Below are 13,576 nucleotides of genomic sequence, written 5' to 3'. Positions count from 1 at the left end.
CTTATTTGGCATAGTATGTTATCAACCTATCATAAAAATACCTGCCTTGTTTTTAATAGTCTTTCAAAAACTCAACTTTAAAGCATCTTTCATTGTTTTTATCAAGTTTGGAATTTTTAAATAGTCTCAAGTTGACCTTCTTATTATCTTATGCTTTCTGAACATATTTATTTATGCTACTAGGTACAATTCTGATTCTAAATTATGATGCAGAAACTGTCAAGATAAGAACAAAAGTGAATGTTAGTTACAATCATACAGATAGATATATTCCACAGGAGCTATTTTAACCTGAAGCAGCTGGCTGTTTTTGTCTTACCTATCAGAGTAATATTATATAGTTGTAGCTTAAATTTAGGGCACTTTGGGAAAATGTATTTGATTATAGCCCATAACATTAATTCATGATAAATGGCCAGGGAATCAGAGAAAAGAAAATATAAATGAGATTTCAAGTTCTTAGAAGATTTAAAAATTACTCTTGTATTAAAAGTACCAAATTATGCTATATGAACATATATGAAATAAAGAAATGACTTATTTAAATTTTTCTTTGAAAAAATTTCCCCAAGCTTCCTGATTTTATGATTTTTAATCAAATGCATGAGACAACAGGACACAAATCACAAATGAGTTGGTTTAAAGTACTATCTATGCATGGGGTGGAAAAAATATCTCTTCCTTATTTTTCACGTCTCCATTCATCATTTGTGAGTCTTGGAATATAGTATTTCAGTATTTGGTCTTTTAACATTTGACTTTTAGCAATAAGTAACTCTCTGATTCCCTATTCATCCTTGGCAGTAGGGCTGACTCAGAACTGAGTTGGAACCCTGCCTCTTCTCACTCAAAACACACACAGGCATACTTTAGTTTCATTACTGCTCTAGAAATTAGCCCAAAGAATATAGCAAGTTAATTTTTTAATTTGTTTTCATGAATATATGATTCCTGACAGTGAATTGAAGCAAAAACTAGTTCCCAAGCTGAAAATTCCCAACCAAATACTGACTACTTAAAGATATTTTGAGTCAAGCCAGAGTCCGTGGCTTGGAGACGAACTAAGTCAATGTACTGTCTTTCTCTTGTCTCTCAGTTAGCCACGCATATTCTCAAGTTCAGTCTGAAGGAAAGCTTCTAAGAAAGGGGACAGGCATGGTCTTGGGCACAACCAGCAGGACAGCTAGACAAGAAGGAAGACAGCAGCTTATCTTCCAGCTCTTCCTCCAATATTGCTATTCAGCCTGAAAACTTCACTAACCAGGCATTCTTAAAAGAAAATTATGATCAGTGAAAACATAAGGATATGCCCAAGCTAATGATGCAAGGTGCTAATTTGTCTCATTTGCCAAAAGACATTCAAATATTACTGGATCTGTTTTCCTGAAATATTTTGCACATTTAAAACTTATTCCAAATGCTTCCTTTGCTTACATCAGCTAATTACCTCAATTTAATTAGGCTTCAAGTTTCCAGCTCACCCAAGCTTTTCCTAGATATTACTATTTTCCTTATACATAGAATAATATTTTACAGTCTGGGAAGTGAAATCAGACTATTTGGCTCAACTGATGTCACAGATTTTCAGATGGGAAGAGTCCATGGGGTTCACTTTAAGTGTGTCTATTCCCTTAGGGTTCAACTGTTGTAATATTTTTCTCCTGGTACTTAACTCTTTTGGACACGCTCAGGCTTGCATTTTCTCAGAATTAAAAGATTTTTCCCTAGCTCCTTTTGGCCTACTTCATTACTTGGCTTCACTTCACATGTTCTCATTTTTGAACTTGTTATTCTTTGTGGACAAGGTCTTTGACATCCATCTTCTCTTTAACAATCAAAATGTTATATATCCTGGAATAACTCATACCATAATCTGCTCACATTCCTAACTTTTGCTACAAGGATTGCATGGTTGGACCAAGGGCATCACACAACCACTGTTTTATTTTTTTCTTTTTAAGTAACTGCAAGTCTAATTTTCCTAATATCTCACTAGAATATTTTTAGATTCCATCTCTTCATGCTCTCTTTTAAAAAATATTCTCACATTGGGCTTCTCTGGTGGCGCAGCAGTTGAGAGCCCGCCTGCCGATGCAGGGGACGCGGGTTCGTGCCCCGGTCCGGAAAGATCCCACATGCCGTGGAGCAGCTAAGCCCATGAGCCATGGCTGCTGAGCCTGTGCGTCTGGAGCCTGTGCTCCGCAACGGGAGAGGCCACAGCAGTGAGAGGCCCGCGTACCGCAAAAAAAAAAAAAAAAAAAAAAAAAAAAAAAAAAAAGAGTAAAAAATGTTCTCACTGCCATTGCTTTTATTGTGAAACAATAATTGTCAAGCTCCATCTATAAAGTCATAGCTGTAAGTCGTAGCTTTTTCCAACAGCCTAAAAAGATGGAATAGATGCCTCTGGCCCCAAATTATTTGAATAAATTCAATAAGGTTCTGCTTTTCCTGATTTACCCAATTCCCAAGTATATGTACATGCTGTTCTTGTTAAATAATTTCTTATTTATTCAGGAATTTATTGTTTATTTAGTTGGCCAAAGGGGAGGGTGAAATGTAGAGCACTGTGGCAAACATTACTTTATCATATATCTGTATGTATAAAATATGAAACATAGCTTTTTATTTTGAAACAAGTTTAAAAACATATCAAATATTTGGCAAGCCACCCCAGGATCCTCACTTGCTATTGAATTACTCTAATTAAATCTCCACTTTCAAACAGAAACAAGGCTCAGAAGATTCTTATTAGCCTCTACTATTAGCGTTTGCTAATTCTTCAGTTAGTGCCAAGGATTTAAAGAACAAAATCTGGAGCCTCTTTCATGTGTTTCAACTGATACATTTTGGCACCACCCCAAAGTACTTGCTTTTCTGGGAACAATGAGGAAACATCAATGACTAATTTAGGAAGCTCATCCTAAGTTATGTGTAAGTAGCTTCAGGATAATGGCAATAAGTGGTGTGTAGCCCGGCCATAGGGTTGCTTTGCATTCCTAAGGTTCAGAAGATGGTGAAGGAAGCTGGGGCCGGAGGGCTTGGAGGGTTCCCTTACTGCATGTTTTCTGTAAGGCCTGGCTGGTACACACTTTGAAGAGTCAAACTGGAGGGAGGGGCAGTTTGACCTATATTGTATATTCAAGACAAAGAGAGGGAAGCGGTTCATTATCTTATTGCTATTATTTCACTTCTTTCTTTCATCATCCTTTCCTTTAATTCTCCTTTCCAGGTGCCCAAATGATCACATTCCCATTCCCAGTGGTAAAATGCCTGTGGAGGTAGAAGACGATGGTGTGGCGATTGAACCTGCAGCCAGACTGCCAGGTAACAGAATCCTAGCGTCCTCCCGCCGTAGGAGATCTTGAAGGGCGGTTCAAGTTCTCCCCAAGAGGGTGGTGTCCTAAGGCGAGCACCTGGCCTTTTCCCGGTCTTTGCTGTCAGTCATCATCCCGCCTCGCTTACACTCACCCGATTTCTGGATCGTGATTTGAGAAGCCTGGCTCTGTAGATACCTCACAGTGATTTCCTTCGGTCGCAGACACTTAGCTGATGATTTTGTAGTTGATTTGAAAGAACAGAAGTGCATCGATTTCAAACACGTTTATTGAAGAACGACTGAGTGCGGGGACGATGATGATTCAGCGGAAAACCGAACAAAGATCCTGCTCTTTCGGAGGGAGCTTTCATTCTGGTGGAGCTGTGTTGTCTCTCAACACCCGCGCTGTGCCCATTACCAGCTCTACCCAAGGACTGCTTGAATCTCACTGTTCAGGCAAACGGGCACACAGCTTTCCAAAGGACCACTGTAAGCTGGCCTCAGCTCTCCGCAGAAAACATTTGAAAGAACATAAATTGCAGAGCAGCGAAGGAGTGGGCAGGTTGGGAGTGGGGGGGTTGGGGGGAAGGGAGGCCACTGGAGGTGGCGTCTATTCGTGTCAATACGGCAGAGTCAGGGGACCTAGTCGGAGCCAGAAAACTTCAAGCCAAACAAACTCTGAGATCACAATCCCTCACCCTTCTGCTCCCCTCCGACGAGCCACCGCAGCGGGTGCACTGTCCCTGGGGTAGTTCGTGGGGGACAAGGGGTTCGGAGAAAGTGGACTCCTCGTTCGCTTCCCCTTCTCCCCCGTCCCTACCATGGGCTTTGCCCTGGAGCGCTTCGCCGAAGCGGTGGACCCGGATTTCCAGTGCAGGCTGTGCGGCCAGGTGTTGGAGGAGCCCCTGTGCACGCCGTGCGGGCACGTCTTCTGCGCCCGCTGCCTGATGCCCTGGGCGGCACGGCGGCGCCGGTGCCCGCTGCAGTGCCAGCCCCTGGCACCGGGCGATCTGTACAGGGTGTTGCCTCTGCGCAGCCTCGTCCAGAAGCTGCGCACCCAGTGCGACTACCGCGCCCGCGGCTGCGGCCACTCGGTCGGGCTGCGCGAGCTGGCGGCGCACGTCGAGCGCTGCGACTTCGGCCCTGCCCGCCGCCGCCGCCGGGGCTGCGTCTCCGGGCCGGGCGGCGGGGACGCGTCCGCGCGGGGGGGCTGCGGCTCAGCGCCCGGGGTTCGCCGCGGCGGGACGCCGGGAGTCCGTGGCGGGAGCGGGCGGGCGCCAGGGCCTCAAGTCCTGGCCTGGAGGCGGCGCGAGAAGGCGCTGCTGGCGCAGCTCTGGGCACTGCAGGGGGAGGTGCAGCTCACGGCCCGCAGGTACCAGGAGAAGTTCACCCAGTACATGGCTCACGTCCGCAAATTCGCCAGGGACCCGGGCGGCGGCCGCGGCCGGGTAAGCGCTGAGGGGTCGGCACCCGGGGAATGGTCGATCGGGGTGGAAAGGGGAACGGTTCTTTCCGGCACTTCAGAGTTCCTTCGCAAGGTGACATCCTTCTTTATGTGGTAGGAAGAAGCATCCACCGCCCTGATCATCCTATACTATTACTATCTTTCGAGTGTATTGGTATTGCAGTTTACAAGGATTGTCCCCTTTCCACTTATATTGGGATGGGAAAAGAGTTAAACAGATTAAATTCCAGCTTTTCGTCAGAGAAGGAGGAATTAGGAAAACTCCTTTTCCCACCCAGACCCTTACTTCCCATCTTTCACTCTCCTGCCTACCCTCTCTGCGTATTTTTTGTACCTTCGGCCTCGGCCTGAAGCCAGTTAGGGAAGGAAAGCCAGGTAGCGAGGACCTCTCCTACCCTGCCTCCCCTCTCAGGCTGGCTAGCATCCCGGGGCGTGTCATTCCCACACCTTTAGCTCTGCATGACTTAGTTTCCCTACCAACCCACCCATATCAGCCACTTTGTACTCAGCACAGGGACTCAGGGATACGGGAAACCAGGATAACTTGGAGTTAAGAAATTAAGAGATGGGATTTCTTAGACCTGCAGGGTTCTTTTCATCACCCTGACCTTCCCTAAATAGTCCTTAAGTGCTTCCAGATTTCATTATTAGTGGAACGTGAGTGGGTGAGTGTGAGACTTGGGGAACCTAGTCTGAGAGCTCACATCTATCTGCGCTCAGACTAGCCGTGTGAGCTCCCGGGATGTTTCCCTTCTTTGTCGAGGTTGCTGGCCCTGAACTGTGTTCCTGGACTGCCGGCTTTCTGACGGAATAAACAAGCCTCTTTTGCAGCGGCTCGTGACAAGAGGCTTGTTTATAAAGATGTTCCTTCTCTTCTGAAGGACTTCTGCACAGTGTTTGACATTTTTGGCCGCTGCCATGGTGAGCAGGGATTTAGCAGAACTTACACTCCGTTCAAGGAGCTGTTTTCATTCCCCAAGGCCTCCTGGGGAGCAGCAACCCAGGGTGATGCCCATTTGGAACTGCTTTGCATTGCCTTCAACTCAGGCACCGAATTTAGAAGCTTCTGTCCTTGAACCTAAAAAGGATAATTGAAGTGTGAGGGGCTGAACTGTTTCTACTCTGATAAACGGAAGCACACGCTTATTAAAAGTTTGGATGCTCTCTATGATTCTCTCTCTCATATTTACATCCACGTAAATTTACAAAATGGGAGGACCAGAGAGAGCACAGAAATATGGTCTGTAATACCAGTTCAGGGTTCAAGGTCTTGGGGAAGCAACGGTTGGTGGAAAGGAGCAAGGCTAGATTATATGACAGAGAAGTCCATGCAACAAGTCAAGAAGTCAAGCTGTGGTTCTGGGAAGTGAGGCAAAACTGGCCATGATCTGCAGACTGCTTACCAAAAGACTTCTCCGTGCTGCTCAGAAATGTTTTCCCACTACCAGCAGGGGCTGCTGTGCACACTGCCTGGGAAAAGTGCCCGGGAAAAGGTGGTGATGATGGTAGCAGTGGTGATGATGTTTATGGAAATTTATCATTCCGAAGTAATTGCCAAATATGTAATTTCCTAGGATAGTTAATAATATGAATAACCATGAATAAAATTCATATAGCCTTGCACTATTTCATCTTATGTTTAAATTGGTCTTTTTTAACAAGCAGGTTTGTAGATATAATTCCTGTTTGTTTAACTGTTATTTGGCCATCAGGAAAGCAATACATACTGATTTAGTTAGCATAAATCCTCTCTTTTAAAAATTCTGCAAAACCAAATAAAAATACCATTTAAAATTATGATTATTGTAACCTACAAAATCCTGTATTTCAGTAGCAATGTGAATATTAATGTTGAAATAAATTTATAAATAGCTCACTACTATTTACATCCCTTAAGATTTTCCAAAGTGAAATTATTACATAAAATAATTCTTAGATTCTTTAACAATTTATTTTACTCATCTGTAATGGAGGGAAAAAATAAGGATACCTGCATGGTTGAATCAGAAATCTGTTTAAGTTACAGTGGAGTCAGAATCAGATGCTGAGTTAGGATAAAAGCTGCATGTATAAACATGAAAAGCCATTTAGTCATTTTTGAAAATAGTTATTTTTCTCACATGCATGGTTGTTCCTTCAAATACATACTTTCAAAGTAAATTCAGGAAGAAATTAACCTCCCAAGTTCAGCCATCCTTAATTTTAAGATTTTAAGGTTTTATCTTTTTCAAATCAATTTATTTACAGTTAAAAAACACCTTTATCGTAGCATTTTTTTCTTTTATATTTTTTAACTAGTCAGTTATTTTATCCCTTTTCTTCTAGGATGGAGAACATAAGCCATTCACTATTGTGTTAGAAAGAGAAAATGACACTTTGGGATTCAATATTATAGGAGGTCGACCAAATCAGGTAACCCACCCTGTTAATGCATAACTCACTCTTTGCTTAAAATAGTAGAAGACTTAGCTTTCATTTGTGAATTTTAAGTAAAAAAACAGACAAACCAAAAAAAGAAGGTTTAATCTTTAAAATAGTGCTTGTCATCAAAATATTCCAGAACAAACCGAGAATTTTTTTGAGAAAAATAAAACAAAACAACAGCTAACAAACTTTGCTACTTTAAAAAAAAAAGAGTACACTTCACATTTTACCTACATCAGACAGCCCTGTTGGCAAATTTCTTAAATAAACCTATTTCACAATAACACATACAAGCAATTTCTACTTGATAATCTTAGACAGGTGTATTGCTTGCTTGCACCTCTTATTTATTATGTTAAATTGGTCAGTTTTCGGATGTTAACACAGACCAGGCAATTTATAAAATATCTTGAATGAATGAATGAAGAGTTAAAATAAGTTGAAATGAGGGATAATTGTTTTCACAATTACATAGGTAATACCATGTCTAAAAAAGATAGTTGATTTGATATATTTTTGGCTCCCCAAATCAAATTTTTTATTAAATTGAATGAATAATTTTTTCTACATTGATGCCAATTGTTTTCAAAATGCATGAGTTAATAAACTTATACCTAATACTGTAGTTGCAATGTTCTTTCATATCCTTCAAATAGCACATCAACTTAATTTTTATCCTAACTAGGAAAGGTGGTGAAGTTTCTAAAAAATCATGTTCTTTCATTTCCAACTTAATTTTCATCCTAACTAGGAAAGGTGGTGAAGTTTCTAAAAAATCATGTTCTTTCATTTTCCAATCAGCTGCCATGAAAGTTTTGCATCCTGCATTGCAGATGTTGGCCACAGAAACTGTCTGAGCTTTGTTGGACATATGCTGTGTTCAGACCAGGATGGCAATGACATATTTCCTCTTTGTATTTAGCATTTCGAAAACCTAGCAACGAATGTCTGCTGTATTCTGTTTCCAGAACAGCTGCCATTTATTATGAAAAGATAAAAGTCTTTTCAGCATATCAATTTTGTTTTCTTTTCCCCTAAGGAATATTTTTATAAATGCTAGTAGGGTGTTTGACATTTAGATGACACTAGGCACTTTTAAGAGCCTCTTAAGATTCATGTTAAAGAAGGCTGATTAAGGAGAAATAATTTTGTTTAACTTGCTATAAAGCGAAATGACATTTAAAATTATACAGTGTATTATTATAGAATGTTGGACATTTTCCCGAAATAAGTTTTGCAGGGTAATTGGTTTTCTGTGACTTGCTAAAATGTCTTATATGTATGATATTGGCTATGTGTTTGAGATTTAATTAATCATTAGTCTCATTGTACCTGGAACTGTGTAAAGATTAGCTTTGAATGGGTTCTCCTACAATTTGGAGTTGATCTTTTGGGATTTTACACTTGAGTGAGCTTCTAGTCTCCCCTGTGAGTAGATACAGTCAAAGCTCTATTTCCAAACCTGTCACATCGTGAGGCTAAGTTATATTTTCAGAACTATGACCACATTTCAAACCAATTATATAGTTAGGCTGGATATGCTTTTTGTTTTCTTTAACTTATAGCCCTTTTTAATTGCTATACCTCTTTATACATGAGATGTTTTATAAATAGTACTTAGAAGCCCATTGTTATCACCTAGTTCATGCCCTTTCCCCAGAGCTTTTATGTATAGTGAAAAACATGAGGTAACTAGATAATCTTGTCAAAGATGTTCATTCATTAAAGCTGCCATCTTGATTAATGACTATTTGGTGTTAAGTAAGTTAAAATTCAGTACCAAATCTCCAGCTAAGAAAGAGAACTGCATGTTTAGAGAAGCTTGGCAATGTTACATTTACTAAATTGTTTTTTATCCAACTTAAAATTTTGTTTACATCTTTCTTACTGCTAAAGGTTTTATTTTTTAAAGGATAATCAAGAAGAAGCACCAATGGAAGGAATTTATGTTTCAAAGATTTTGGAAAATGGACCTGCTGATAGAGCAGATGGCTTGGAGATTCATGACAAAATCATTGAGGTAAGACAATAATAAAGCACAAATAGGATCTGTGGAAGAAATATTTGGACATTTAAAATTTCCAAACTTATTGCTTTTCCTTGGTGTGGTACTTATTAGAGTGTATATCTAACTAGAGTGTATAACTAACCTGTTTTAATTATTAGATATTGGAATAGAAGAATGAATCACCCAAAGTTTCCAAATGTGTTAATGAATATCTCCATTTTAATAAATTGCCTCTCCCCATGAATTATAAAGATAATTGTGTGATTATTAAGGGATTGATTTGTTATAACATCTCAAAAAAGGATGATAAATCTCTGCTGAAGAACATTTTTGACAAGTAAATATTATTATCTTTAAACTTGTAATTAGTATGTTATATGTAGAATTATTTATACATTCCCTTTTTACCATTTCTTAGTTTAATATGGTTATCTTGTTCTTGTATCTTTTACATGAAAAAGAAAAAAGAAGCAGCTATTGCAAAAACTTGGTGGGAACTCTTCATTTTCTCTAATGTACATTGTGGCTGTATTGTTTGTATTTAGGGTTGACAAAGTAAATACTCACAAGTTAGTGAAACCTGAGCTGTGATAATAGAATTTTGGGCCACTGCCATTTACCACCTCAGTGCTTTTGAAATTTTAACTGGTTGAGATAGTATTATTTGGCGTAACTGAAAATTAGGTTAGTTTTGTCAATGGAGTTATTTCCAATGTATTAGTAAACACATACATAGAAATTTGGAAGGTATACTTGACTCTACTATTCTTTTGGAAAAATTCTGTTTTTTCTAGATTATATAATCATTTGTACTATCTTTCTGAATGTCTATATAAACTATCTGGATGGAGACTGTTTTTCTTTATTAAACTTTGAATAAAGTTTTAGATGTTCATTTATCATTTGTGCATTAAAAAAGTTGAATTTCGAATAATTTGACCTAGGATGAGAGTAAAGAGTAGAGAAGAGCCTATAGTTTGTTGTTGACTCATAACATTTAGAAATTAGCTGATTAGGCACTTTGGGGAAGAGAGAGGAGTCGCCTTTGGCTGAAAAACTGTGGTTTTTGTCTGAAGAGGTCTCTCGCATCAAGGTTTTCTCTTTCCAGTTTTGTAGCCGAGAAAGTATGGAGCTACTTTCACTGATGCTATCCAGTTTGTCGTGACAATTTCCCTGGTGGAAACACTTACATGCTACAGTTTCTAAAGTTAGAATTTTCCTGTTTCTACTCATGTTTGTGCAGTGTGATATAAAGGACAAGATAACTTAAACAAAAAATTGTTCTTTTTACTTTCTGCCTTATTGCTGGCATTTTGGTTTTTACAGTTAAATGGAAAACAAATGCCTACATATGCTACTATTAGAAGGGCTGATGGAGCTGGATATGTATATTCAGCTAGCACACACATTCACATATACTCATAACAGAAACACATACTGGGGATTTAAAAATAATTTATTCCAGCTAGGTAACAATGTTATGTATGCTTCATTAATGTTGCATGGAAAACGAGGAAGAAGTATTTGTCTTTTATATTGTGATATAGCATATTTGTTAAAAATTCACTGGTTTTGTTAATGTATAGATGTACTTTTATAAAAACTATGGTTGATTAATTAAGTACATCTTTATATCTAATACTGTTACAAATATATGTCAAAATAACCTTATTTAAATAATATAAGATAAAGAGCAAAGAGATCAACCATGGAAATCTAAATTATAATTTATAACCAGCTGCAGTATTATTATTTCACCTTGATGTGCATATATTAGCTGCTAATGACAAGAGCTTGAAATTTGCGTCAATGATAGAGATTTATCAATGTATCCTTTATGCCAGGGTAGATTGGTATCACGCATATTTTTATTATAGTTCTGTAATGGATTCATGTGACCACATTAGCAGTTAAGAAATGAGTTATGTGGTATACATATTTCTGGAATGTTGCCTGTTAAACAGCATGAAATATTTTGCAAGGAAGATTATTAGAAATAAATCTCTTATATTTAGTTGCTCAGTGATGCCATCAACTTTTTTAAAATGATAGATATTTGTGTGACCTTATTTCATATACATATGTAAATAAGCATGCTTGTTCTTATGCATATATATGTGTAAATATCCCTTTGTACCAATTAAAGTAAGAAATATTTGATTCTTGTCAATTATTTTAGTTCATCTGCCATTATGGTACCAGTCAACTTTACAGAGTTTATAATACTGGGAAATTGATAAGAAATATATTGATTAATTTAAAATGTGCAGAGACAGAAAAACAGATTTTATATTAGAGGATTTTCTTTTCCATTTTTTTGTTCTCAGTGATTTGTTTAGTGAACTAGTTTGATGGACTGTTTTCTCTTTTTTTTCAGTTTTTGAATTTCAAATGGCCATGCTGATTTAAACCTAGTGCAACAAATAAATTTGTTTGCAGAATAAAGTACACAAATAGTTCATATATTATGAACTACCCATATGACTTAACTCCCACAGTCTGACACATTACTAAATGCCTTGAATTCAGTGATATGTAACTTTAATAAAAAATAGAAACTGTTAGATAATTTATTTTTTACTTAAGTCAAGATATACTAAAAATATTTTGTGTAGTTAATTGCTTAAAGCACTCATTACAGCAGGTTTATGAAATAAATTTATAAAATAAATTTTCATAAATCATTCATTTGAAGGCGAAATAGATAAGTTAAAAGTTTTGTTCTACTAATACTTAAAGAAATTTTACTAATCCTAATAAAAATATTAGCTATAACAATTTTGTTAAAATTTAACAGAAGACAAAAACTCCAAAAGTATTACTTTTTAGTATTGCACATTCTACAGAAGCTGAATTGAAGAATTATAAAAGCAAAAAATCATAGTCATGAGGTAAATCCATGTCATATTTTTCACATAATACAAGGCAAATTTATTTTTGGAGCCAGTCTCCATGAGCAGTCATGTTTACCAGTTTCTAGATGATTACACGTCCACATTTGCTAAAATATTTATGTGTGTAGATTCAGAAAAGACATCAGTTGTTATATTTCAGTTACATTAGGTGTCAAAGTATCACCGGAGACTGAAAAGACAGAAGATGTTGTTAAAGACATTTTGAAACATCACAGAAGTTCACATAGACCAGGAATTCACCAGAGTGTACATCTGAATAAAAGCATCTTTTACAAGCTGTTTTTCACCCTTTCAAGGCTCAAAGGACCACAGAAGATCCTTGATACTATCAGAGGCTTTGGCACAATTCTATGCAGGCAATACCATTACAGTCCTTATCATCATGTTAGGATGCCTGAGGGGTATGTAGGAGGGAGTTGAGAGTCAAAGTTCACTGCTGCCGTCAGCAACTATTCCTCTATTATTATTTCTGTGATGCTGATAGTGGGCTACACAACTATAACCCCTAAGTGAGAAAGTGAATAGAGGGGAGGATAGTCATTCATGGCTCTTTGTTCACATTTTCTTCTCCCTCCCCCAACCCCCTTCCCGAGTTCCTACCAATGCCCTGTGACTGTGACAGGAAAGTCCATCCTTCTTTCAGCTTCTGGAGACCAGGGAGTTGGGGTGGAGTGCTGTGAAGTCTTTGAGAAGAACAGTTTGGAGCAGAAAGCAGAGTTTTCTTTAGTGTATACATTAAAATCTATTCTATTTATTTAGTTTGAAATTCATTATGAAATGCAACACACAAGACATTTCCATTTACTTTAGAAACAATTCCCACATAGAATAATGTCAGTGTAGCCCTTTCTAGAAAGTGCTGAGTTTAGTGCTAGCAGAAAGAACTTTACAAATGTCTCTACAAAAACTTCTTAACTATTCCAGACTGCCAACTACAATTTCTTTTAGGTCTGTAATGGTAGACATTCTGCATTCTCTGTCACTACTTTCTCCTCCACTAAAGTGAAAATCTTTGGTGGTTATCATGTTTATTTGCCCAAGACTCTGCAAAGTTTTGTTGTAACTATTAACACAGAAAATTTAAATGCAGATCAGAGCTAAACATTCAGGAATGCTCTTGAATCAGTTCTTCAGTGTGGCACCCCTGTATGTGCCTGATGGCACAGTGTAATTTACCACTTCATAAAGCAGCCATGCTAATTTGTTTATGCATTAGAAGCATTTACAAGTGTTGTAGGTCACTTGTAAATCTGGTGGGCAGTTAGAATTTTTGACAAATTGCCATTTAATTCAAACATATCACTGAATTTGTCAATAAAATATTATCATCCTCACACATCTTTAAAGTGTATTTTAACTGTTCAAATAACATTGATTGTCTGAAAGAATTAGGAAAGAAATAAAGCAAACCTGTTAATGCAAGTAAAGAAGTACATTGTAATGAGTTT

General features: G+C 38.0%; 1 protein-coding gene across 6 annotated transcripts in view; it reads left to right on the top strand.

Moving 5' to 3' along the window:
* Nucleotides 1-2,677: 2,677 nt before the first annotated feature.
* The window catches only part of PDZRN4 (PDZ domain containing ring finger 4), a 415,958-nt gene continuing 405,059 nt past the window's right edge, over nucleotides 2,678-13,576 (top strand). For 2 of the 6 annotated variants that reach the window (XM_055085692.1, XM_055085691.1), the window contains exons 1-2: nucleotides 4,688-4,764; nucleotides 9,118-9,225. In XM_055085692.1, the coding sequence (XP_054941667.1) occupies nucleotides 9,152-9,225 (74 nt within the window). In that variant the 5' untranslated portion in view covers nucleotides 4,688-4,764; nucleotides 9,118-9,151. Of the gene's footprint in view, nucleotides 3,068-3,229; nucleotides 3,325-4,126; nucleotides 4,765-7,106; nucleotides 7,194-9,117; nucleotides 9,226-13,576 lie in introns of those variants that run through there. The other 4 variants (XM_055085690.1, XM_024122928.2, XM_055085689.1 and 1 more) reach the window with 4 other exon arrangements.

Source organism: Physeter macrocephalus, chromosome 6 (assembly GCF_002837175.3).
Source record: "Physeter macrocephalus isolate SW-GA chromosome 6, ASM283717v5, whole genome shotgun sequence".
In the NCBI taxonomy this organism is placed as follows: Eukaryota; Metazoa; Chordata; class Mammalia; order Artiodactyla; family Physeteridae; genus Physeter; species Physeter macrocephalus.
The sequence above is the reverse complement of the archived record's forward strand: the minus strand, read 5'-3'. Positions and strand labels throughout refer to the sequence as shown.